The 24,142-nt window shown below is 45.8% G+C and overlaps 1 protein-coding gene across 1 annotated transcript in view; it reads right to left on the bottom strand.

Annotated features, from left to right (window-relative positions):
• Positions 1-24,142, bottom strand: part of ERBB3 (erb-b2 receptor tyrosine kinase 3) — a 91,599-nt gene that overhangs the window by 44,294 nt on the left and 23,163 nt on the right. The window contains exons 2-3 of the mRNA XM_083727386.1: positions 5,123-5,274; positions 469-664 (exon numbers count right to left, since the gene is read on the bottom strand). Of these exons, the coding sequence (XP_083583512.1) occupies positions 469-664; positions 5,123-5,274 (348 nt within the window). The remainder of the gene's footprint in view (positions 1-468; positions 665-5,122; positions 5,275-24,142) is intronic.

The following is a 24,142-nucleotide window of genomic DNA, read 5'->3' as shown; positions in this document are numbered from 1 at the left end:
AAAAATGTACACCCGGGCAATGGCCCCCTACCCCCCACATGCTACACCTCTGGTGGCAGGAAGAAGTGGAGAAAAGCTGTGGCACGGCTACTCTTGGGCAGGGAGCAGGGATGGAAAAGTAAACTCAGATGCTCAAGTGTTTAAGGAGGGGAACTGGTGGCCTTCCGCATGCTGCTAGACTACAACTCCTGTTCATGAGCATTTGTCATTCTGGCTGATGCCGGTTGGATTTGGGAGTCTAGGAACCTTGGGAAGGGGTGTGGGTTCCATCACCACTGGCTTAAGACATGCCCTGGCAGAGGCCAGCAAAGCACCTTCAATTATATTGGTCCTTTCTGGTCCAGGGACTGTTTTCATCAGGGCCATGGAATGCTACAATCTGCTCACTAACCTCCACAAAGACAGAAAAGGAGTCAGTAAGTAGCAGCGCAGAATCCCTTGCTGCATAGCACAAGCCTCAAGGCTCACCTGTGAGTTGATTGAAGCCCAACTGCTGAAGGCCATGTGTGGCATTTTTTCCATAGTTGAGGAGGATGTAGAGGGCGTACTTGTCACCAGAGTCGTCATAGTGCTGCATCCCTCGTATTATGCGCAGGTTCTGCAGCGGCAGATAGGTGAAGATGTTCATGGCGATCAGAACGTAGCCAGTCACTTCTCGGATAGCCTGGGGAAAGTCAGAGGGAAATTTGAAGGGCACCATAACACCCACCCATTCGTCATTGAATCACACAGCTAGCAATTTTGCTAACAGATCACGCCACCACTCAAAACAGGCTACGTATTGGGACAGCAGAGCATGATGGGAGACGGTGACCTCTGCTCCTTCCCTGTCATTGGTCTGCCCCAGTCTCTTCTTCGTTTAATACCATTTGTAATGGCAGTGATTGAAAAGGAGGAACCAAAGGGGAGATTCACATAAACCCTTCCATGCATTGCCAGAATGTGTGGGGTGGGCAAGTGTCACATGACCTCGTGGCCAAGCCTCGCCCATTGCCAATGTACCATTTGGATGTACCATTTGGATGTACATTTCCAAAATATAAGGTAAAAAACAAATACAGTGGTACCTCTGGTTGCAAATGGGATCTCTTCTGGAGGCATGTTCGCAACATGAGTAGAACGCAACCCATGTGTGCACGTCTGTGCATGCACAGGTCGCGATTCACCGCTTCTGCGCATGCGCGAGCGGCGAGACCCGGAAGTAACCCTTTCTGGTACTTCCGGGTCGCTGTGGGATGCAACCTGAAAAGACGTAACCTGAACCGAACGTAACAAGAGGTATGACTGTAAAATAAAACCTACATACAGCAACAGTGTTTTGTGTTGTGTAGGCTCCTATGATGTAAGTAATGGGCCCTGTCTGCTAGCCTGCTCCCTAAAATATCACTGGTTTGCTCATTTTTATATATAGGGCGCCTACATTCTGCATGTGCAAATGGCTTTAGATACCTATTAGGTCCATAAATTACCATATTGCATATATTCAACACAAAAAACAGTGACAATTTGTTGTTGACAAAGGACAGCTAGACATATAAAGGGCCCCATTACCTTCAGTAGCTTAGGGCCTCATCAAACCTAAATCCGGCCCTGGAAACAAGTCTATGTCCAATACAGATATGCACGGGTAGAGCTTCTCCAAGTGAGAGGGACCCCAATTGCTTTCCAATATCCACTGTGCTGGATGTCACAGGAGCAGGGTGGCAGAAGTGGATGTGGCTACCTTTCGCAGTGGCAGTGGACGGGGCTAGCCCATGCAACTGTGGTGGGGCAAAGCTACATCAATGGTTCCCTTCCAGATGTTATATCAACATGTGAAGGGGGTTGTGTAAATCTGCCGCCCCCAAAGTTTTCCAAAACTGGTTGTAAGAGCGATGCAATTTTGCAGTAATCCAAGGATCAGAAACCTAGAGCAGAGGAGCCGTTTGATATTGTTTCAAGAGTGAAACTAAATGGTCTGGCAACAGACCTGCGAATTCAGGAGTTGCAGAGTTCAAACAGAATTCCTTTATTGCACACCCCAAACTCTTGTTTGAATTACTTATCAAGTTTGCAGCTGCAACCGTCGCCATGTTTCATTTTCCCTTTCTCTTTTGTTGGATCATACTTGCAACGAGACACCTTCCTCATCTCCATGTTTCAGACACTAGAGCAGAAATAATTTCTCTTGAGTTTCAGCCTCTGTGTGTCACAGGATAATATTTTCTCCCCTCTGAGCTGAGGGGGGAAAGTTATATCACCTAGACTTACCAAGATGCCCAACTATAATGATGCCCATTTCCCCGAAGGATTTTACATCCCCAAGGATGTAAGTGATTCTGCAGCAAGCCAGATTACGGCTACTTTGCACTAGAAAGGTCAAGGCAGACGTACAATCTTTTTAGGCAAGATGTTCTTAGTTTTTCTATAGGGATCACAAAGCATTAGAGCTTGTGAAATCCCCCGAGACTATGATATCATCATCTTTGCTGGGGAACTGTTGTCTTGTGTTAGTGACTGCCTTTGGTAAGATACGTTTCATACTCTCTAAAATTAAATGAAGGGGGTGGGGAAGGCTCTTTCCCTGTGGGAGAGTCCATTAGTCAGGGAAAGGACCACTGTGACTTCAGGCAACACTCAATAGGCCAGTTGTTGTCAACAGCTCACCCTGCCACTGGAAGCAGGAAAGTTAATTCCTGCAATGATGAGTTGGCCCCATTTGCACAATCACATTATGAAGAATCTTTCCCACTCACCATGCTGTGGTTTCCCACATACCACAGGCCGGCTCAATCTAGATTAACATATTATATGGCTGTTCAGATTGAACACTGGATATCTCGGCCTCCCAGCTACTCTGGGAAGGTGGACAATCCAAAACTCTACTGCCTCAACCATAGCTGTCAACTTTGAAAATTAGGGATCAGCAGCCCCGAAAATAGGGGTGCGGGTGGCGCTGTGGGTTAAACCACAGAGCCTAGGACTTGCTGATCAGAAGGTTGGCGGTTCGAATCCCCACGACGGGGTGAGCTCCTGTTGCTCAGTCCCTGCTCCTGCCAACCTAGCAGTTCGAAAGCAAGTCAAAGTGCAAGTAGATAAATAGGTACCACTCCGGCAGGAAGGTAAACGGCGTTTCCGTGCACTGCTCTGGTTCGCCAGAAGCAGCTTAGTCATGCTGGCCACATGACCCGGAAGATGTACGCTGGCTCCCTCAGCCAGTAAAGCGAGATGAGCGCCGCAACCCCAGAGTCGGTCACGATTAGACCTAATGGTTAGGGGTCCCTTTACCTTTACCTTTAGCCCCGAAAATAAGGGATCAGCAGCCTCACCTGTCCCAGGGACAGGCTACGGGATATCTAACAATCCGGGATAGCAGCGGGAAGCGGCGCTGGAATAAGGGAATTTCCCGCAAAAAAAGGGAAGGTTGACAGCTATGGCCTCAACTGTGAGCTGAAGGAAATTACCCCAGGATTGAAATCTTTAGCCAGCTGCAGCATAGATCAGAAGCATGGATGCCCAGGCTCCTACTCACCCTCAAAGTGCAAACCTCACTGACGCCAACATATGACAAGCAGCATCGTTCAATCCCTCCTCTGTCTTGGCACTAACCTATGACTCCCCACTTTAAGATGCAGGAACCCAACACAGCAAAAACCCCACAGCCTTGGCTCTTTATCAAGGCAGAGTCTAGGTGCCATAAGTGCTGTCTACCTGTCTGGTGCCCATAGAAGGCAAGTCAGGACACGGCCCTGTCTGGCAGGAAATCTGGGAGTGAGTGAGAGCAGGAAGAGGGGGAGAGCTAACAAGACAGTTCTCCACACTAGTGAGATGGGGTAAGAACCAAGGAGGAAAGACAGAGAGGTTAATTTAAATCCTAAGACGGTAACAAGGGTATTGCTTAAACTGCTGACAGTCAATATTCCCAGGGTGCCTTGGAGAAGATTCCGTGCTAGCTTCACAAATCTGCTGACAACAGGAATAAACTTAGGCCTGGTGCACTCGGAACACGGGCTTTTTGCAAATCATGGTTTGCAGTTGGGATTCAGATTCAGGAGTGAACTATCCCCCTTCCCCACTCCAGCATGCTTTCTCCCCTCCCTTCCTGACAGTAACCATGTTTTCAGTTTATGTATGTGATAGCTCAATAGATGTTAACAGCAGGCTACATTCTTTTCTAATCATGGTTTTGCAAATCGACTTGAAATCAGCGGTTGTGAGGAAACCATGACTTATATCAATGAACATATTCACACAACATCATGTTTATCTGTGGAAAGGGAAGAGTAGGGCAGGAAATAGCTGCAAACAAGGGAAGAGGGAGAGAAAGGAATGTGCATGCACAAGTTTGGCTCCTAGTCTGCAAAAAAATGTGCATGGGATCTATTATTTTATCTGCACCAGAAATACCTGTACTCCTATAAGACCAGCAGTGTGCATGGTGCTTTAAAGAGTATAAAATGGCAAATCCCTGCCCCATAGAGTTTACAGTATAATCTAAAATTATTTTAGATTATGTTCTTTTAAAAGGGAAGGGAAGCCCCAGGAGATTGTATACATGCTTAAGCTTCATGACAGGCTGTTATAGTAGGGCATGGGTAAGCAGACTAAGGCCTGGGGGTCAGATCCAGCCTAATCACCTTCTAAATCCGGCCTACAGATGGTCTGGGAATCAGCGCATTTTACATGAGTAGAATGTATTCTCTTATTTAAAATGCATCTCTGGGTTATTTGTGGGGCATAGGAATGTGTTAATTCCCCCCCCCCCGCCCGAGTGGACCGGCTCCCTGCTGAAAAGGTTTACTGAGATGCCAACTTGAACAAAATATTGGGGAGGCCAGGTAAGCCCCACATAATCGATCACATGATGCGATGTACGCACACCATTTGAATGGAAGCTCCCATCAACTGGGGGGGTGGCAGCCCCCTCAAATATTTATTGGGCGAGTGAAGACCCTTCGGCCCCTATGGGCATGGGAGCTATGGGGTGTCAACATCTCTTCCTGCCTTCTTTGTTTCGAAACACGCTCCTCCTCCTAGATCCTTACTGGCCCTTGTGTACTTCACAGGGCTGATGCCAACACACAAAGGTTTTCCCCCCAACACACACGCTCAGCAAGTAATCTCCTTTCCATCCCCTCATTACCTGCAAGAATGAGAGGTCCGAATTTCTTTCGATGAGCACAATCTCAAGGTTGCCCATGACGATCTCACAGTTGTTGTACATTTTCTGTAGCGTCTGGTATGTCTGGTGGGAATCTCCCGTGACGCTGAGACCATTCAGGGTGCCTGCACAGACTGCAACAAAAGAAGGAGAAGAGATGCATAAGTCAGGAGCAAAGCACAGTAGCTGAAACTTGGCAGCCAACGGGTGACAAGAAAGATCAAGGTCAAACACCCCCTCCCCGTCATAAGCAGGGCTGCCCACACATCAGCGCTTCACAATTTGATCCACGATCCTGGCCAGAGCATGCCGCAGGTAAAGATTAGGTGTGAACCAAGTTAGCTGTCCAGGGTCACAATAACCTTCCCCTGGAACACATCACTCAAGGCACTTCACTCAAGCCCCCTGACACTAAGGATATATCCACACCATAAACTTACAAAACCTTTATGCCAGTTTAACTATCATGATTTCCTTCCCCCCAAATCCTGGTAGTTAACTGTAGTTTGATGAAAGAACTAAGAATCCCCAGTCCCCTTCCTCACAGAATTACAGTCCTCAGGATTTCTTTGGGACAGGGAACTGCTATGAATTTGGTATGGATAGATCTTCTCAATGGGAGAGACAGAGAACCTGTGGTCCCTCCAAGTGTGGTTGAACTACAGCTCCCATCATCACTGACCATTCCCCATGGTGGCTGGGGCTGATGGAAGTTTGAGTCCAACAACATCTGAAAGAACACAGGTTAACCACCCTTGCTCTATAGGCTAACTTAGGATGCCTCTAGAGAAGGCTTTCCCAAACTTGGGTGTCCAGCCAGTGTGGTGTACTGGTTAAGAGTGGTAGACTCGTAATCTGGTGACCTTGGGCTAGTTACACTTCTCTGAAGTCTCTCAGCCTCACTCACCTCACAGATTGTTTGTTGTGGGGGAGGAAGGGAAAGGAGAATGTTAGCCGCTTTGAGACTCCTTCGGGTAGTGATTAAGCGGGATATCAAATCCAAACTCCTCTTCTTCTTCTTCGGACTACAACTCCCATCATCCCTAGCTAGCAGGGATGATGGAATTGTAGCCCCAAAACAGCTGGACACCCAAGTTTGGGAAAACCTGCTAGAGGCACTCTTGTGAGTAACAAATGTGATTGACACCCGCAATCCATATGGGATTATTTATTAAATCTGTATATTGCCCTTCATCCAAATATTTCAGGGTGGTTCACAATATAAAAATACAAAATGAGAAGACAGAATACGTAACAAAACAAAACAAAAACTCCTACATATATATATATATTTTAATAGGATCTGATGATGTGGTAAAGCAACTATGGTCGATACCAGTTAAGGTAATGCCAAACAACCATGTTAGATGCCATAACTTTCAAAACTATCCTTCGACTTGAAGCCTGGCACAAACATCACCAGGGAGAAGCCACCTGTAAAATAGCTTATAGTTCCTCAGAAGGGTGGCAATGATGGCCAGCGTCCAACTTCAGAGGTGCTCAAGGGCTTGGACATGCTCAGCGGGCTTGTTGCTTGTTTTCCTCAGAACACCTGACCCCAATGACACATTATAAACTGTTTTTTGAACTCACTATCCCCAGATTCAAAAGGGGTTTGCCATGAAGAATGGGGAGCTCCTGGTCCAGAGATTGAAGCCCAATGTGTATTGGGCACACAGAACTTATTACATGGTTCTATATGAAACACAGCCAAATACAGTGGTACCTCAGGTTACATATGCTTCAGGTTACAGAGTCTGCTAACCCAGAAATAGTGCTTCAGGTTAAGAACTTTGCTTCAGGATGAGAACAGAAATCATGCTCCGGCGGCACGGCAGCAGCAGGAGGCCCTATTAGCTAAAGTGGTGCTTCAGGTTAAGAACAGACCTCCGGAACGAATTAAGTACTTAACCCGAGGTACCACTGTATAAGAAGGGAGAACCTGCTTTTAGCAGTGGTTGTTGAATACAAGTTGACATTCCAGTTTTATGTTAAGAGTTCAAATTCTGAATTTCCTTAAAACCAGACAGTAAAGTTTCAAAAAGTCAAGTTCTGTATATATGTGTGTGTGGGTACGGATATATCACACCGCTTGGAAAACAAGTGGGCACTATTGACCAGTTTTACTTCTTTTGGAACAGAGGAAGTGAATACACACAAAAAAAATACCAGTCACCATGGTGCCCACTTCTTGGCAGCTTGCCACTGGCTAATCTCACCCAGGCCCTGAAGGCAATTTGCCAGGAAAATGATTGGCAACCATGAGCAATTCCAGCTCCACCCCTTGGAAGGTAAATAAACAATCAGCTTCTCCCCCACAGCTGAAGTGGCAGGTAACAAGAAGAAGTGTGCAATAGGGCAGAAACCACAGAGAAGCAGGTTCCTTGACTTGATAGGCCTCAGAGAGCTTTCCTGAGATTTGGATCTGCCCCAGAATGGTTCTTTTGTTTGCTATTCTCCTTGACAAGGAGTACATTCTGGTGTGGGTGCATTTACACTTGTGGGGGTTTTTTGGCATGCAACACACCCATCAAGCTGCGTCCTCAACACACCACTGACCCACTGGGTGCCATCATTGCCCCTCGCAAAGCACCACTACACAATGCCCTGACTCTACTGAGATCCATACCCTAATTCTCCAGCAGGCTCCTGCAGATATGGTCTGAGAGTCTTGTTCTTGGCATGGCAGCATAAGTCCAGCAGGCCCCTGGCACCCGTACCCAGCTGTCCACCCTCCCCTGCACAGGCCTGCTTTCCAGGCAAGCACCACCCTCTTCATTGCAACCCTACAGAGCAGGTGTGGGATGGGGTGTGTGAAACAGACCAAGCGCTAGTTACAGCTTTCAGCACTCCTCTATTATCACGCAGACTTCTCCCAGCAGCTTTGAAAGGAAGCTTAGGGTGTGAGGATGCAGAAAACACCTGGCTTCTAGTTCTCTTTTCATTTCAAGGCTTGTCGATGCTCACTATTTTCTGTTCTCTTTGGGCGAACCTCATTTTTAATATTCATTTGTTCTTTTTAAAATATTTCTACACTGCTCCCTCTTTTAGTGATACTTGAATGGTTCGTAATATAAAACAAAATAATAATGTATTAAAACATGGAAAACAACTGTAGAATTCCACTCCCTGTCGCCAGCACTATATATTATTCAAAGCTGGAAATTAGGAACCAAACAAAGACCTGGGCGAACAGGTAGGGCTTAAGCAGGTACTGAAAGCTCACGACAGCCAACCTGTTGGGTTCTTTCCAAGAGCAGGGAGTTCCACAGAAGAGGCACATTCACAGAAAAGAAATATAGATTAGTTAGTTACCACTGACTTTACCCTCCTCCTTATCATGTAATCAAGTGAATTATGAGTGGCAAAAGGGTGGTTTTTCTTCTTTCATGTTTATAGGTAAAGCGAGGATGTTACTTAAATTATCAGTTGTGTGTGCAAAGCAGGCAGTAGTGGTTATTCTGGATCAATTAGCCATGGAGACAGGTGTGCTCTCCAGTATCTGGTGTTTGCAGGTAAACTTTTGTTGCTAAATCACAGGTTAGGCACACTGTGCCCCATCATCCACGAACGCATAAACACTTGTTGTTAATAGGTAACAGAGCGAACACTGAATAAACAAGACTACCCTGCTCGGTTTTCATTTTGGATTAAATCATCCAAAACAAACTCTCACTCAACCCCCACCCCCATGTTCCTTATTCAAAACCACTCATTTGTACTAAAAGCAGAAGATATACATAAAACATGCAGTTCAAGAACAGGGGAAGTCCACCTTCTTTAGTCCAGTTGCAATGAACACAGGGTTGCGTTTGGTAGACCTAAGTGAGTCGTGCCCATTAACTTCAATGGATTTACTCTGAATAGGACTAGCATTGAATACTGGTCACACTGCCCGAAATCTGTCTCTGATAGGAGTCTCCCAGGATTCTCTGGGGAAGCCATGACTTTTTAAAGCGGTTTCACAGTGCTTTAAATGTATGATGCAGATGGAGCCAAAAGAAGCACTTCTTTTGTCTGTTTTTAACTCATCCTGGGCATCTGCCAGTGATTTCCACCCTTAAAGGGTTGGAAAAAGCTACCCCAATACCCAGGCTTAGTGCTTTTAGAACAGCAAGACTGTGATGCAGTAATGTTGACTAAGCACCACACAAGAACATTTTTCTTCCTCGGGGTGTGGATTTAACAGCTATTACGATAAGAACTTCAAACAATGTACGGTAAGCAAACAGAATAGTAAACAAACCAGGCACTGTAGATGATCTGAATTTATTCAGCCCCAGAATCCATATCCATTGCGCAGGGTTATAAAGGATATGTCTTAGATGCATTTCCTGCTAAGCAAGGGAATTGCCCTACCTTTACTCTGTCTTCCTCCTATTGCTGCCCTCATCCCACCCCACAAAAGAGGCTTTGTTTCTGTGCATGATGGAGAGAGGTACATCTTCCCCACACCAATGGGCAGGGAAGATTCCAGGAAAAGCTGCATCTGACAAATTTGTGCCCATTGTACTACTGCTAAAGGAAAACATAAACAACAAAACTACTACTCTGTAAATTGATCCCCAAAAAGAACTAGCCTACTTTATTTGGTATGTTCTAAAACAGGCAGAGGGACGCAGGTGGTGCTGTGGTCTAAACCACTGAGCCTCTTAGGCTTGCTGATCAGAAGGTCAGCGGTTTGAATCCCTGCGATGGAATGAGCTCCCGTTGCTCGGTCCCTGCTCCTGCCAACCTAGCAGTTCGAAAGCACGTCAAAGTGCAAGTAGATAAATAGGTACTGCTCCAGCGGGAAGGTAAACCACGTTTCTGTGCGCTCCCCTGGTTTCACCAGAAGCGGTTTAGCCATGCTGGCCACATGACCCGGAAAAACTGTCTGCAGACAAATGTCGGCTCCCTCGGCCTAGAGAGCGAGATGAGCGCAGCCCCAGAGTCATTTGCGACTGGACTTAACTGTCAGGGGTCCTTTACCTTTACAGTGGTACCTCGGGTTACATACACTTCAGGTTACATACGCTTCAGGTTACAGTCTCCGCTAACCCAGAAATAGTACCTCAGGTTAAAAACTTTGCTTCAGGATGAGAACAGAAATCATGCTCCGGCGGTGCGGCGGCAGCGGGAGGCCCCATTAGCTAAAATGGTGTTTCAGGTTAAGGACGGACCTCTGGAACGAATTAAGTTCTTAACCCGAGCTACACTGTGCCTTTTAAAACAGGCAGAAGGCCAGACACAGCCCCCTGTTGCTTCTCTGCCAGCCCCTCTTATGAACAAAAAGCAGGCTAGCAAAAAAAAATTCCCACTTAAGAATGGGCACTTCCCTGCCATTTCTGTTTCTTTCGTGACGAGCACACAGGAACAAGTTTTGCCTTTCCTCTTCTGGCAGCGCAGTCACCTTGGTGAAAGTCCTGCTGGCCTAGGTTGACATGGCTTGGATCTGGTATAAACACCTACATTGAAAGCCTAAAGGAGCAAAGACAATTGCCATCATTCTTTGCTGATTTCAGGCTAGGTTTGCTATCACTAAGCTCTGCACTGCCCAGCTTGTCCCTTGGTTATAAAAGTGTTGGAACTGATGGGGGGAAAGTGCTGGCTGCTACAGACAGGTGAGGGAGAAATGTTCCCCTACAGAGACATCGCAGCTGACTTAGGGCAGCAGAGAGCTATGTACCGGTATATATGCAGCAGGAGGAGATTGCTACACCCCAGAAGCAGTAAGTAAATAAGTACATTGCAGGTGGAGGGGGGGGAAATCTAGAGGAACGGAGTTCCTTTGAGCATATCCTATGCCAATCAATAATCACAGTCACGTTCTTCAAAACCTTGAGAAAATTTCAGAAAACATTTTTTATTCATACCTTGTGCCCATGGGCCTTAGGTTGCCTACCCCTGAAATCTGAACTCCCTTCCCCATCCCAGAATAAAACCACTGCTGTCTGCCACTAGACCTCCCAAGCTCTCTCTAGCATGGTTTCCATGTAGGCATGAGTCCTGGACATTTGACTTTACATTAAAAAAAAAGATACTATGCTGTACTTATCCATGACCTATGGACAAGACCACATTATGATGTGAAATCTGGTGAGCTACAGAGAAGAAGCCATTTACTTTCAAGCTCTTTAACTGCTGCTATTTCCTACAGTTTGGGTGTGTACATTTGCTTCATATCTGTAAAGTTCATGAGGGTTAAGCATGAGCCCATAAATCTTCCGCAGTTGCCTCAAAAACTGACACGCACACACCAAACTGGCTGGGCAACTTCTTTCGCCAAGTATGACACAAACAAACAACCTAATCGACCAACAGCCTGAGCCAATCAACAGCCCGAAGTGATTGACGCACAGCAGGTTCGTGTCGTACCTGGAACACAACAGGACTTCGGCAATCCAAACACATACACAATGCCAAAAGCCACACCTACAGTTTATGTTCCCAAGGTAGGGAAAGAGACCGGGGGCAAAAAGATGCATTTGGGGCCAACTGGGCTGGAAATCTGGACACAGGATTCCCCGAGCGCAAAAGTTATTTGTGGTTTCTGCTATGTGTTTCCAGTGGGATAAGGACAGAGATAAATTCCCCTGGCAGATCCTGTAAAAGTTTGAGCCGTTTCACTCCACCAGTCATTCCGAATGTCCCAGTAGCCACGGAAGAAGTAGACCTTCTGGGTGCAGGAACGGAAAACCCTGCCAGCTCTAGAAGGGGAGGAGAGCCTGGACACAGGGCCTTCATTGTCCCCAGATGGAGCTGCTTTGCTCCCCAGGCCACTCTGTGAAGGGACAGCCCCAAGCCATGTCCTGGCTGGACAACAATGGGGTGATTATCCATGGGGAGGGGTGGAGACATTAAAGGATCCTGCCACAAGACTGCTTGAAGGGAAGGGAACAGATATGTCCATCAGCCCCCCACTTCACCCAAAGAGGTGGTGGATCCAGCCCTGATCTTTCCGAGCTCATCCTCCCCCTCCCCTTCCTTACCTCTGGAATATTCCCTCCTTACTGCTATGTCAGTGAACCCTATCTCTTACTTATTAACACGTTAAAAAAAAAAATCTGCACAAATCTATCCCACCTCTCTTAATTCGTAGAAGTCACAGAGTCCTCTACAGTGTGGTCCTAATCCAGATTCATTGACTAAAGCAACATAGCTTCCCTCCTGTTAAATGTTAGGCAAACACCATCTCTGTTGTTTTCAGCACTGACCGAAGACCTTCCTCTTCCAACCAGCCTTTTAAGTAGAAATCTTATTTTAAAAGCAGAAATCTTTCCCAGTCTGCATCTGTAATGGAATTGTTTTTAGATGTTCTGTTAAATCTTTTCTGCGTGGGTTCCTCAAGGATTCCCCATTGCTGTGCTATAAGCTTCCCTGCTCTAAGCTGGGATAAGAATCGCAAAAATTGCAGCCATGTTCCCTGATCAGACAACGAGACACTTCTCTGTCCTTACGTTTGCCCTCTTTCTATGCTTAATTGTACTGTGGGTTTAAGTCACCAAAAGGCTGAAAAGCAGTAGTGATGTTAGCAAGGGCTGCCTTTGAGAGTCCATAGCTATTTATTGCCACCAGACATAAACAATGCTTCCTTTCCAGGCAAACAATCTACACTCCATCCTTCTGCCGCCTCTGGCCTGGCAGCCTCTTTCCTCAATGGGCAAAAAAGGCAGAGGGAGAATTGGCATGAACAGCTACCCACCCTCTTCTCCCCAGTCCAGACAGTGGCTCCAGCCTGGGAGGCAAGCAACAGCCAGACATATCAAGTCCCTTCCTGAAGCGATAACTGGAGGGGGAACATGAAAGGGTTGGAGGGGGTAGAAGTGTTTAACTCCTCTCAATCATTTCCCTTGTCAGTGTGTGTGTGTGTACACACACACACGTGCGCCACACACAAGTGCCTCTCAGTTTCCTTCAGCCCCGAGAAGCTAGGAGCCCAGGACTCCTGGGTTCTACTGCCAGCTATAAGGGATTAATGAGTATTAATAAAGATTAGAACGTGGTGAGGGATGAACTTGGGTTGTGGGTTGGCAGGGGGCAAACGGGAAGGGGTAGCAAACAGGAAGGGGCTAGGAGCCAGGACCACTGGGTTTTGTCCCATTTTTCTAGTGACATGTTCTTTGCCGGGTTGCTATTCAAGAGCCAGACGTGACTCAGAGCTGAGCAGCTGGGTGTGGGGAGAGGGAAGAACAGTTTTGCCTCTCGCTAGGCTGAGATAAAATCAATGACACCCACTCCCCACCGCCGTAACCACAATCTCTTCACCAGTCCACCTAGATTAGGACACCCGAGGTTCATTCTTTACATGTAAAGTTATTGGCCTCATGGTATATACAATGCAAAAAGTGCTCCACAACTGTGGCCACTTCTCTTGGGCTCTGGATCTAGACACGTCAAAGAAGCAAATCAGTTAAACGCATTGTAAACTCATACAGGGAAATCCGGCAGGGAAAGGCGGGACTCCACAGTGCCATCTGGTGTCACAGTGTTATATCACATATAAAAAGGTAAAGGGGACCCCTGACCATTAGGTCCAGTTGTGACCGACTCTGGGGTTGCGGCGCTCATCTCGCTTTATTGGCCGAGGGAGCTGGCATACAGCTTCCGGGTCATGTGGCCAGCATGACTAAGCCGCTTCTGGCAAACCAGAGCAGTGCACAGAAACGCCGTTTACCTTCCCGCCGGAGCGATACCTACTTGCACTTTGACGTGCTTTCGAATTGCTAGAGTTGGAAGGGATCCCAAGGGTCTTCGAGTCCAACCCCCTCCCTGCATTACAAAGGCGAGCAGCTGACATATGCAAGGACACCTGACTGTCATTAGAACCCTATGTCCCAGACCTTCACTGCATAAATATGTAGGTGATCCAAGAAAGGTGAGAAGGATTCACACTGCCCTCCAACAGGTTCTGGCTTTTACTGCAACTGGCCTACGGGCTGAGATATAGGGCATCCCTTACCTACTTTTGCTTTACCTCCACAGAGTAGGACCAGAAGCACGGTAGGTGTGCCCTATGGTTGCTGAGTAACCACAGACACTCCAGACAGGCGTCAAACTTTGGCCTGGTCAGGCATCTGCCAAGGGCCTACATCCCAGTAGTGGGCTCAAGACAGGAGCCTCTTGACCTGCTGAAGTGAGAAAGGAGCCCCTTGGCCTGGAGCTAACCCAGAGGATGGCGATGAAGATGGTCAGAGGCAAGGAGATCAAGCCCTATGAGGAAAAGTTGATGGAGATGGGGATGTCAAGCCTGGAGAAGACAATTAAGCAGCAGTAGAATCAATCACACTCTTCCAAGTAAATGATGAAGGAAATCAAACCCCAAATGGGAATACTACCCAAAATCAGAACTTACATAGGAATTCATAACAAACAAAAACAAAGGAAATGGAGCAAGGACAGCTCATCTTGTTTTGCCACTTGAGGTGAAACAGGAAGTACCGGCCACCTGCACAGAATCAGCACCAATTTCCAGCAAGATCTCACCAAAATCTTGCGAGATCTCACTGGAAATCTGGCGGCGGTGGCAGGGTGGGTGGGGCCCCTGCAGGTTTGTCGGCCTGCGGGTTTCCAACACCCGAGGCGGCTGCTTCACCCCACCTCATGGTTGGGCCGGGCATGGAAAGGGGAATGCTTGTCATCTATTGGCTCCTAAAGAATGCGTGTGGCTGTTCCTTGAACCATTTGTTTGGATCTGAGGTCTCTCTGTGTTTCCTGGGGAAAAGAGTAGGCCGAAAGATGCCATCCAAGGTGAGGAGGGGGAACCAGACTTATTCTGATGTCAGTCTTGTCCCAGTCTGGATGAAATCACATTAGAGCTCAGGCTTGAGATAAAGAAACCTTTAATGGAGACAACAAAACAAGCCTGCACAAGAAACCTCAACTTAGCAAACAAGCAAGCATCCAACCAACCAACCTAGCTCAGCAAACAGATTATTGGGTAACATGGGGGTAGACACCTCAATATCTCACTGATGGAGAGAAAGAGAGAGCGCGTTTCAGTGGTCCGCAGATGATTTCTTAACATTATTAACAAATGGAAAACGGAAACACCATCTGGCTGGAACTAACAGAAGTCAAATCTAGCATCCCTTAGTCTCAATGGTGTGGTTGGGTAGCAGTTTGCAATTATAGGGCCCCCTGCTCAAATGGCAACGTGTGCTTCTTTGATTCAAAATGAAATGAGTCAAAATTGCTGAGTTTGGGGCCCTTCTGTTCATTCCACTGAGTGGAGTCCTAGACATCCGTCCTGAAGTCCTGCTTGAGAGCACTGCTGATCATCCTCAACAATTTTCTATTTCACTTTTAAAGGTTCTAAATGAACCCTCCTTCCTTACCAAAAATAAGTCAAAAGAAGAAGCTTTCACTACGTTGGTGCCCTCCAAGGTCGGCTAGGGCTCATGAAAGTTGTAGCCCAAAACATCTGAAGGGCATGGAGTTGGCAAACAGGGCTCTAAAGGTAAAGGTACCCCTGACCGTTAGGTCCAGTACGGACGACTCTGGAGTTGCATGCTCATCTCGCCCTATAGGCCAAGGGAGCTGGCATTTGTCTGCAGACAGCTTCTGGGTCATGTGGCCAGCATGACTAAGCCGCTTCTGGCGAAACCAGAGCAGTGCACGGAAATGCCATTTACTTTCCCGCCGGAGTGGTACCTATTTATCTACTTGCACTTTTACGTGCTTTTGAACTGCTAGGTGGGCAGGAGCTGGGACCAAACAATGGGAGCTCACCTCGTTGTGGGGATTTGAACAGCCAACCTTCTGATCAGCAAGCCCTAGGCTCTGTGGTTTAGACCACAGTGCCACCAGCTCTAGCAGATTATAAAATGCCACCCATCACTGACTTGAAGCCCTGTGTTATTCACATTTACTCCATCACACCACATCTTCAGTTGCTGAAAGGTTATGCATTTTAGTTTAGACACCGCATATATGCGTAGACACACAATTCATTGTGTGGCCAGCTGCCCGCTCCCTGTTCATAGCAGTGGCACACAGACACTGAATCACTGACAGTGAATAAAGAGGTCTGGAGGCTCTGCTAGAGGTACCAAAAATAAAAATAAATATAAGAAGAGCTGCCATTAGTCACAGAAATAGAATGGGGACAGAAGAGAGGAGAACTGCAGTCATTCAGTGCATATAGACATCAACAACTGAAAAGCTGCAGAGAACCTCTTGGGTTCTCCTCTAAACTAATAGAGACAATGGATTTTAGTGCATGGATAGGCAAACTAAAGCCTGGGGGCTGGATCCGGCCCAATCGCCTTATAAATCTGGCCCATGGATGGTCCAGGAATCAGCGTGTTTTTACATGAGTGGAATGTGTCCTTTTATTTAAAATGCATCTCTGGGTTATTTGTGGGGCCTGCCTGGTGTTTTTACATGAGTAGAATGTGTGCTTTTATTTAAAATGCATCTCTGGGTTATTTGTGGGGCATAGGAATTCATTCATATATTTTTTTTTCAAAATATAGTCCGCCCCCCACAAAGTCTGAGGGACAGTGAACCGGCCCCCTGCTGAAAAAGTTTGCTGACTCCTGTTTTAGTGCATTGCTATTTCATTTGCATCGTAAGGTTCCTCCAAGATGATCAAGACAATTTATTTGGGAGTTTTCCTATTGAATTCTCACATCCATTCAACCTGAGATATGCAGCTTCTCAAGGCTAGCATTATAGCATACCCTCCAACATTTTTCTAGTCAAAATAGGGATGTCCTATTACATCATCATAATCATTTTATTTATACCCTGTCCATCTAACTGGGTTGCCCCAGCCACTCTGAGCAGCTTCCAACATACAGTGGATCCTTCGGATACTTAATTCATTCTGGGGGTCCATGCACAACCCAAAAAGTCCACAACAAGAGGTGCCACTTCTGCACACATGGACGGCACAATAGAGTGCTTCTGCGCATGTGCGCACGGCAAAACCCAGAAGTATACACTTCCGGGTTTGCCATGTTTGCAACCCAAAAGTTACGTTACCCGAAGGTAACGCAACCCAAGGTACCATAACAAAGCATTAAACATTTAAGAACTTCCCTAGAAAGGGCTGCCCAGATGTCTTCTAAAGGTTGTATAGTTAGTTATCTTTCTCCTTGGCTCAGGGGTCACACAACTCCATATCCTCCAACATTTCCCTAATGAAAATGGGGACATCCTAAGAAAAAGCTAGGATCAAATCAGAAACCAGGACGGCTTCTGTAAATCTGGGACAGTCCCTGGAAAATAGGGACACTTGGAGGGTCTGTTGTAGTTGAGCAGGGAGTTGAACCCAAACATCTCCAGACATGCTAACCGTGACCATTAGAGAGCTGGGGGCAGGGGGAGAGAAGACCAAAAGCAAGGACTGCTGCCTAACCCTAGATTTGGGTGGGAACTAATGGGGCTAAATTGCTTTTTAGCAGAAAATACCAGGGCCTAGGTCTTCCTGAGTTTTTTGCTCAGAACTTTCAAAGCAGTTTTTGCTAGGTGAATGTTTGGGAGTAGTGGTACCCTTGGATACGGGTGATGCAGAGTAAATAATTACCCACCTACTACATTCCTTTACAGATTAACACATAAGTAGACATGGCCCTGGTTCTAGCTGACCTGAAACAGAGCTGATATTTACACAGCCCCATAATTTGTCCATCATTCCAACTAATAACTTGTTGTCTCGGCACTGTTTTTGTTTCAAGTCCCAGCTAACCCTTCAAATGCCTGTTATTGACCAGCATAGCGTAGTTCCTAAGAACAAGACTCAAGAGCCAGGAAGTCTACAGCTTAAAAAATCTAAGAAATCATTTAAAGTGGCATTAGGCTAGCCATTTTGTTGCAGCTTCAGCCTCCTCATCCAGACCTTTCCCTGTGAGATATAAGAGGATACAGTAGTACCTTGGGTTACATACAATTCAGGTTACACATGCTTCAGGTTACAGACTCCGATAACCCAGAAATATTACCTCGGGTTAAGAACTTTGCTTCAGGATGAGAACAGAAATCGTGCTCCGGTGGCGCAGCAGCAGCAGGAGGCCCCATTAGCTAAAGTGGTGCTTCAGGTTAAGAAGTTTCAGGTTAAGAACACACCTCCGGAACGAATTAAGTACTTAACCCGAGGTAAAGGTAAAGGTAAAGGTACCCCTGCCCGTACGGGCCAGTCTTGACAGACTCTGGGGTTGTGCGCCCATCTCACTTAAGAGGCCAGGGGCCAGCGCTGTCCGGAGACACTTCCGGGTCACGTGGCCAGCGTGACATCGCTGCTCTGGCGAGCCAGAGCCGCACACGGAAACGCCGTTTACCTTCCCGCTGGTAAGCGGTCCCTATTTATCTACTTGCACCCGGAGGTGCTTTCGAACTGCTAGGTTGGCAGGCGCTGGGACCGAGCAGCGGGAGCGCACCCCGCCGCAGGGATTCGAACCGCCGACCTTTCGATCGGCAAGTCCTAGGCGCTGAGGCTTTAACCCACAGCGCCACCTGCGTCCCTTAACCCGAGGTACCACTGTAATAATATTTGCAGAAGCGCTAGGCAGATTATTGTAAGGATGTGAAGAAGCCCTCTTAATTATGAATAAAATACTATGTAGTATTAACCACTACAACTACTGCCTTTCGCAAAGATACTATTATGAGTTTGAGAAGGAGGTAGGCTGCATACCCGACCCCACCCCTCCTTCTAATTCCTGAATCCAGCATGGATTCAATTCCTGAGACAGCCAGGGTAGCTTCCTGGTGAGGAAATGGCCTTCTAAGTATGGGCATTAAGGTAACAAAGGAAGTGGCTCTGTGCCAGAAAACAAACAGGTGGGCCCTTCTCCCTCAACTCGCTGGTAATTAGAAAGACAAAGGACAGAGTTAAGAGTTGAGTTATGTGAGCTAGAAGCTGGAAACAGGCTGGGAAGCCAGAGAGACAGAGTCATGCCTGATTTCTGTTGGAATCCACGGCTGTGGCTATGGGCAAAGCAAGACCCGCTTGGGATGTTGTATATATGTGCAAATAAGCCATATATCATATACACCAGTCTCTGCTGTCCCTCATTCCAAAGGAAACCGAACCCTGGAATCTTGCACCGCTCAGAGGTTGGGTTGGCGTGCAACAATACGTTGTGCAGTAAGGACTAGGTTTCTTGCAGCTGTAGGACTTGAGACAGTTGCTGCCCATCTGTAATTTGAAATATATATCGCTGTCTCAGAAAACGTAATTTGATAACCCTGAGATTTACAGTGGCGTTAATTTGTGCCTGTAAATATTAAGCACTGTAGCCATGGGGTACAGACATACTTTTGCCTACGAATATTATTTTGTTGGAAATTCAAATAAATTCATCTGTGACATGAAAATTGCCCTGCGTGTCCTTTTCATCTTCTGCTTCTCTGTGTTTAGGAGTGTCATATATGCTCAGTTTATCACATCACTACTAAACAGAGGCTGGGATCCAAATAAACTACTTTAGGCACGCCCAAGACTGGGGGCAGGCTCAGTGAGATTTTTTTGACTCTTAAAACAAAATAGGCTTTTAACAGCAGACTGCCCGGCTCCTCAGCCCTACCGTATCACAAGCTGCAGTTGAAATTTTCCAGTCAAAAGCTGCTTGTCATGTGTGTCGTGGAGAAGCTGCTGTTTTGAGATCCACAAGTTCAAGATCCTTTTAGAGCTATGGAACTTGCTGCATGTTCATTTGAAAACATTCCAAATTGTGCTGTTTCCCCTTAAAAAGAAGGAGGTGGGATTCACCTAACCAGCTCTGTCAGCCAAAGCCCTGCATTAGAACTTCCATGTGCACAATGGGGCTTTTGCCTCTGTCCTCCCACCCATCACCCCCAAAATAGCAGAACCCCCCCAGAAGAGCACATGGGGGGTGTCATTCCACCTGGCAAGCTGAAATACTTGTGCAGATGGGACATTCATCCTAATAATAATAATATTTTTTTATTTATACCCCACCCTTCCCGGTTCAGAAAACTGGGCTCAGGGCGGCTAACAACAAATTTAAAACACTTAATTGTGATACAACAAAAAAACAGCATAAAATACAGTATAAAAGCGTGAATAACAATAAATTCAAAGTTCTAAAATCAATTTAGGGGAAAATCCATCCAATAAACATTAGATGATCACCAGGGCTAGCTGGCTAAATTAGTCCTATTTGGGCCAGCGAGGAGGCCAGGGGAGAATTAGCTGTGGGATCCCAGAGTGGGTAATCTTCATAAAAAGGGGAGGGGGAGGGAAGGAAGGGAAATAAAAGATCAGGCTAAATTCAAATTGAAAGCCAGGTGGAATAGCTCTGTCTTACAGGCCCTACGGAAGGAGGTTAAATCCTGCAGGGCCCTGGTCTCATGGGACAAAGCATTCCACCAGGTTGGAGCCATCACTGAGAAGGCCCTGGCCCTGGTCCTAGAGGGATGCTGAATTCCACCCAGTCATCACGCAGGCACACTGCACTACATTGGACTCAGGGGAACTCAGAGTCCCTTGGGGAGTTGGGCAGCAAAAGCCAACTTCCCTAATTTCCGACAACAGAAGAACAAACGTAAGTTTCTTGTAGATATTCATTGTTAGTAGCTTTTATAGTTGCAAGTGCATCAGGATTGCATTTGTTGGAATGGTTTTTTTAAAAAAGGAATTACTGGTACCACCATCCCAAAGGAGCAGAAAAGACTTTTTATGTATGGGACAAAAGCCGCTTGGGTGTTACTAGCCCAGAGATGGAAATAAGTCCCTACCAGAGAGGAATGGCAGATAAAGCTGATGGACTATGCTGAAATGGCAAAGCTGACTGAAAAACTCAGGAACCAAGAGGACAAATAAAAAAGAATGGGAAAAAATTACATAAATTATCTAGGGGACCACTGTAAGCAGATGGAAACATTAGCAGGATTTTAATTTCACTTGCAATATAACAAATACCATAGATAATATGGATTGATATAAAATTTAGAGTATGGAATAATATGCAGTTTTAAATGTTGAGAATAGGACCCCATGGAGGGGTTGGGGGGAAGTCGCGAGATTCAGACTCAGTATATGAATACGTATTTGGATTGTTATAATTTTATATTTGTAAAAATGGTTTTTAAAAAAGGATTGCACTTGTTGGAATCCTCCCCCAAACAACAACAACAACACCCAGCATATGTTTTCCCATCTTTGAAGGACCCAACTCCACAATGCAAGACCTACTGTGCAACACTGCTCACATTTGTGTGATCTCTGCTGTTTAATTTTGTTGCTTCATCAGTTTGTAAACCGCCTTGCGTACAGCAATATGGAAAGGCAGCGCACAATTTAAAAGTGAAATGAAACAAAGTGAAACATAGTTAAGTCCCAAATGTCCACTCTGCACCCTATGTTTTTCCACAGAAAGATCGCTAGGCATGCTGTCCACCTCCCTTGCCCATCATCTGCTGCCTGAGGCTGCTTCCCTAATCATGGGGCTAGCCCTATACAGTGGTACCTCTGGTTACATACGCTTCAGGTTACAGACACTTCAGGTTACCAACTCTGCTAACCCAGAAATAGTACCTCAGGTTAAGAACTTTACCTCAGGATGGGAACAGAAATCGCATGGCGGCGGCAGGAGGCCCCATTAGCTAAAGTGGTGCTTCAGGTTAAGAACAGTTTCAGGTTAAGAACAGACCTCCAGAATGAATTAAGTTCTTAACCCGAGGTACCACTGTACAGCTCACATATCCAGAGTCTTTGCATATGGCATGTTCATGTACCTAGGTCCCTTCACAGGTGGCTATCAGGGGCAGAACTGATGGCTGCAAGTATTGATGTCCCCAAGTACTGATGTTCCCACATGCAAATACACTTCTTCAACCTTTGTTCTGACTGCCGGCTGAGGTTGATGCTTGCATGGATCTGTGATGGGCTGAGAACGGGCTTAGTAAATTCTTGCAACAGAAATGTTATTAATAACTTAATAGATCATTGCTGCATCTCAGAGCAGGCTAAATGAGTAAAATTGTTATATACGGCATATGGAAAAAAGTCTGGACTCTGTAATCTGTAGATGGAAATCTGAAAAACAAGGTTTCCTTTGTGCACATCAAGCCTCATCTGCCCCATGTTAACTGTGTGACGTTTCTTTGAATCATTCTGTTAATGTTGTGCATCTATTCTGGTCCTTTTGAGCCGTCTTGGAGTAGACCCAAATCAGGAAACTGCTATAGACATTATAGCCCCAAGCACATGGACCGATTTGGTTAGGACCCTGTCCTTCATTTGTCCGGACAGAAAACTGAAGGAATTCATTCAGAAAATTTTTAGTCCAAGATTTGTAGCTGTTATCAGTTATAGAAACTTTCATAAAGAAAATGAAGATGGAGAAACTTTAAGCTCTTGGATTTACGCTTGCTGTTGTTAATGGCACAAGAGCTCTGCTGAAACAAATTAAGCAACCCTCACTTAAAATATATCCTATAATGTGGTCTTTTGAAAACACACACACAAGTTTCAACCCTATCAAGTAAACAAATACTTAAATAATATCTTCTATGAAACTCTGGCAGTCTCCTTGTGAAGTGTTTGTGAAATTTGCAAAGCAGAAAACAAATTCCAAATCCAACTTCACAATAATAAATTCCCAAAACCTATTTACTCGTCAAACCTTTAGTGGGCATTATAATCCAAAAATCTATGCCATGTATCTTTTAGCTCTGAACACTGCCAAAACATGGCAGTCTCATACAGAGAATAAAAGCTGCAAACTCTTCAAGCAAGCCTTAGCTTGCAAGTGATTTTTTTAAAAGAAAAAGGTCAAATTGGGAGCAAAACAAAGATAAGGAATAAACTCAGTATTTGACTCCTTTCCATTTTGATCACCTTAAGGCTTCCCTGAAACATAAGGGAGGACCCGAACGTTATTTTTAACCTGCCACTGTAACATTTTTTACAAAACTTGAATTGCAGCTTCTGTTTCTGACCAATCCAATGGAAACTGGAAGGAGGTTTTCAGCAAGCTCATCAAAGCCAAACTAGGAAACTTCTGGGGAATGTGCCAAGACTTCAAGGACCTGTCATTCCACAAAAGGGCTTGTTGTAAAACCCACAGAGCTGCATGTCACTTTCATGGTCCATTCTGCACTGTGAAATCAATTTTCCTATTTACAATCCCAGCAGTCTTGGAAGGGTCAAACTGCGTTTAAACCTGTTCCACTCTGGAGGCCAAAAAAGATGCCATCCTGTAGTTCAAGACTTCATACTGGGGACTGGCATATTGCAGAGCACAGCATCTCATTGTTTTGTAATGCGTTCCTATGAACATTTACTCAAAAGTAAGATCCATTTTAGGGACACGAGTGGCGCTGTGGGTTAAACCACAGAGCCTAGGACTTGCCGATCAGAAGGTCAGCGGTTCGAATCCCCAGGACGGGGTGTGCTCCCGTTGCTCAGTCCCTGCTCCTGCCAACCCAGCAGTTCGAAAGCATGTCAAAGTGCAAGTAGATAAAGAGGTGGGGCTCACTTTCTGGTTAGATGTGTTTGGTATTCCATCTTTAAGTGACTTTAATCCCTGGCTTCCACAGTTTTGGAGGGCTGATTTTAATGCAAATTTAAATGGGAAAATATATGCGGAAATGCTGGAATTCAAAATCCATAGCCTAGATTCAACTATTCTGGCACACTAGCAGAACCGAGCACACGAGGCTTCTATTAGTGCAACTGACATATCTCGCTTTGCATATCATGAGTCTATCTCATATAGCAGTTTCACCTTTTAAGTTGATTTACTGAAATAAATGAACTTTTCCACAATATTCTAATTTTCCAAGTTTCACCTGTTATTTAGGGAGGAAAAACCTTATACCAGAATTATAAGAGGAGCTTGGGAAAAGAGACTAGTCATTGAGGTTTAAAAATTAAAAGACAAATAGGAAGAAGTCAATAAATATTATGATCCATGGCCTGAAGGCCAGTTTGTTATTTCCAAATGTTTGTGTTACCTTGGGAGAACAGAAGATCGGCAAAGCACACTGGGCTGAAGGAACTGATTGTGTGGGTTGTTGCTTTGTTGTTGTTGTTTTGGTTCAAAAGATTGA

Source organism: Podarcis gaigeae, assembly GCF_964106915.1.
Source record: "Podarcis gaigeae genome assembly, chromosome: 2".
Taxonomy (NCBI): Eukaryota; Metazoa; Chordata; class Lepidosauria; order Squamata; family Lacertidae; genus Podarcis; species Podarcis gaigeae.
The sequence above is the reverse complement of the archived record's forward strand: the minus strand, read 5'-3'. Positions and strand labels throughout refer to the sequence as shown.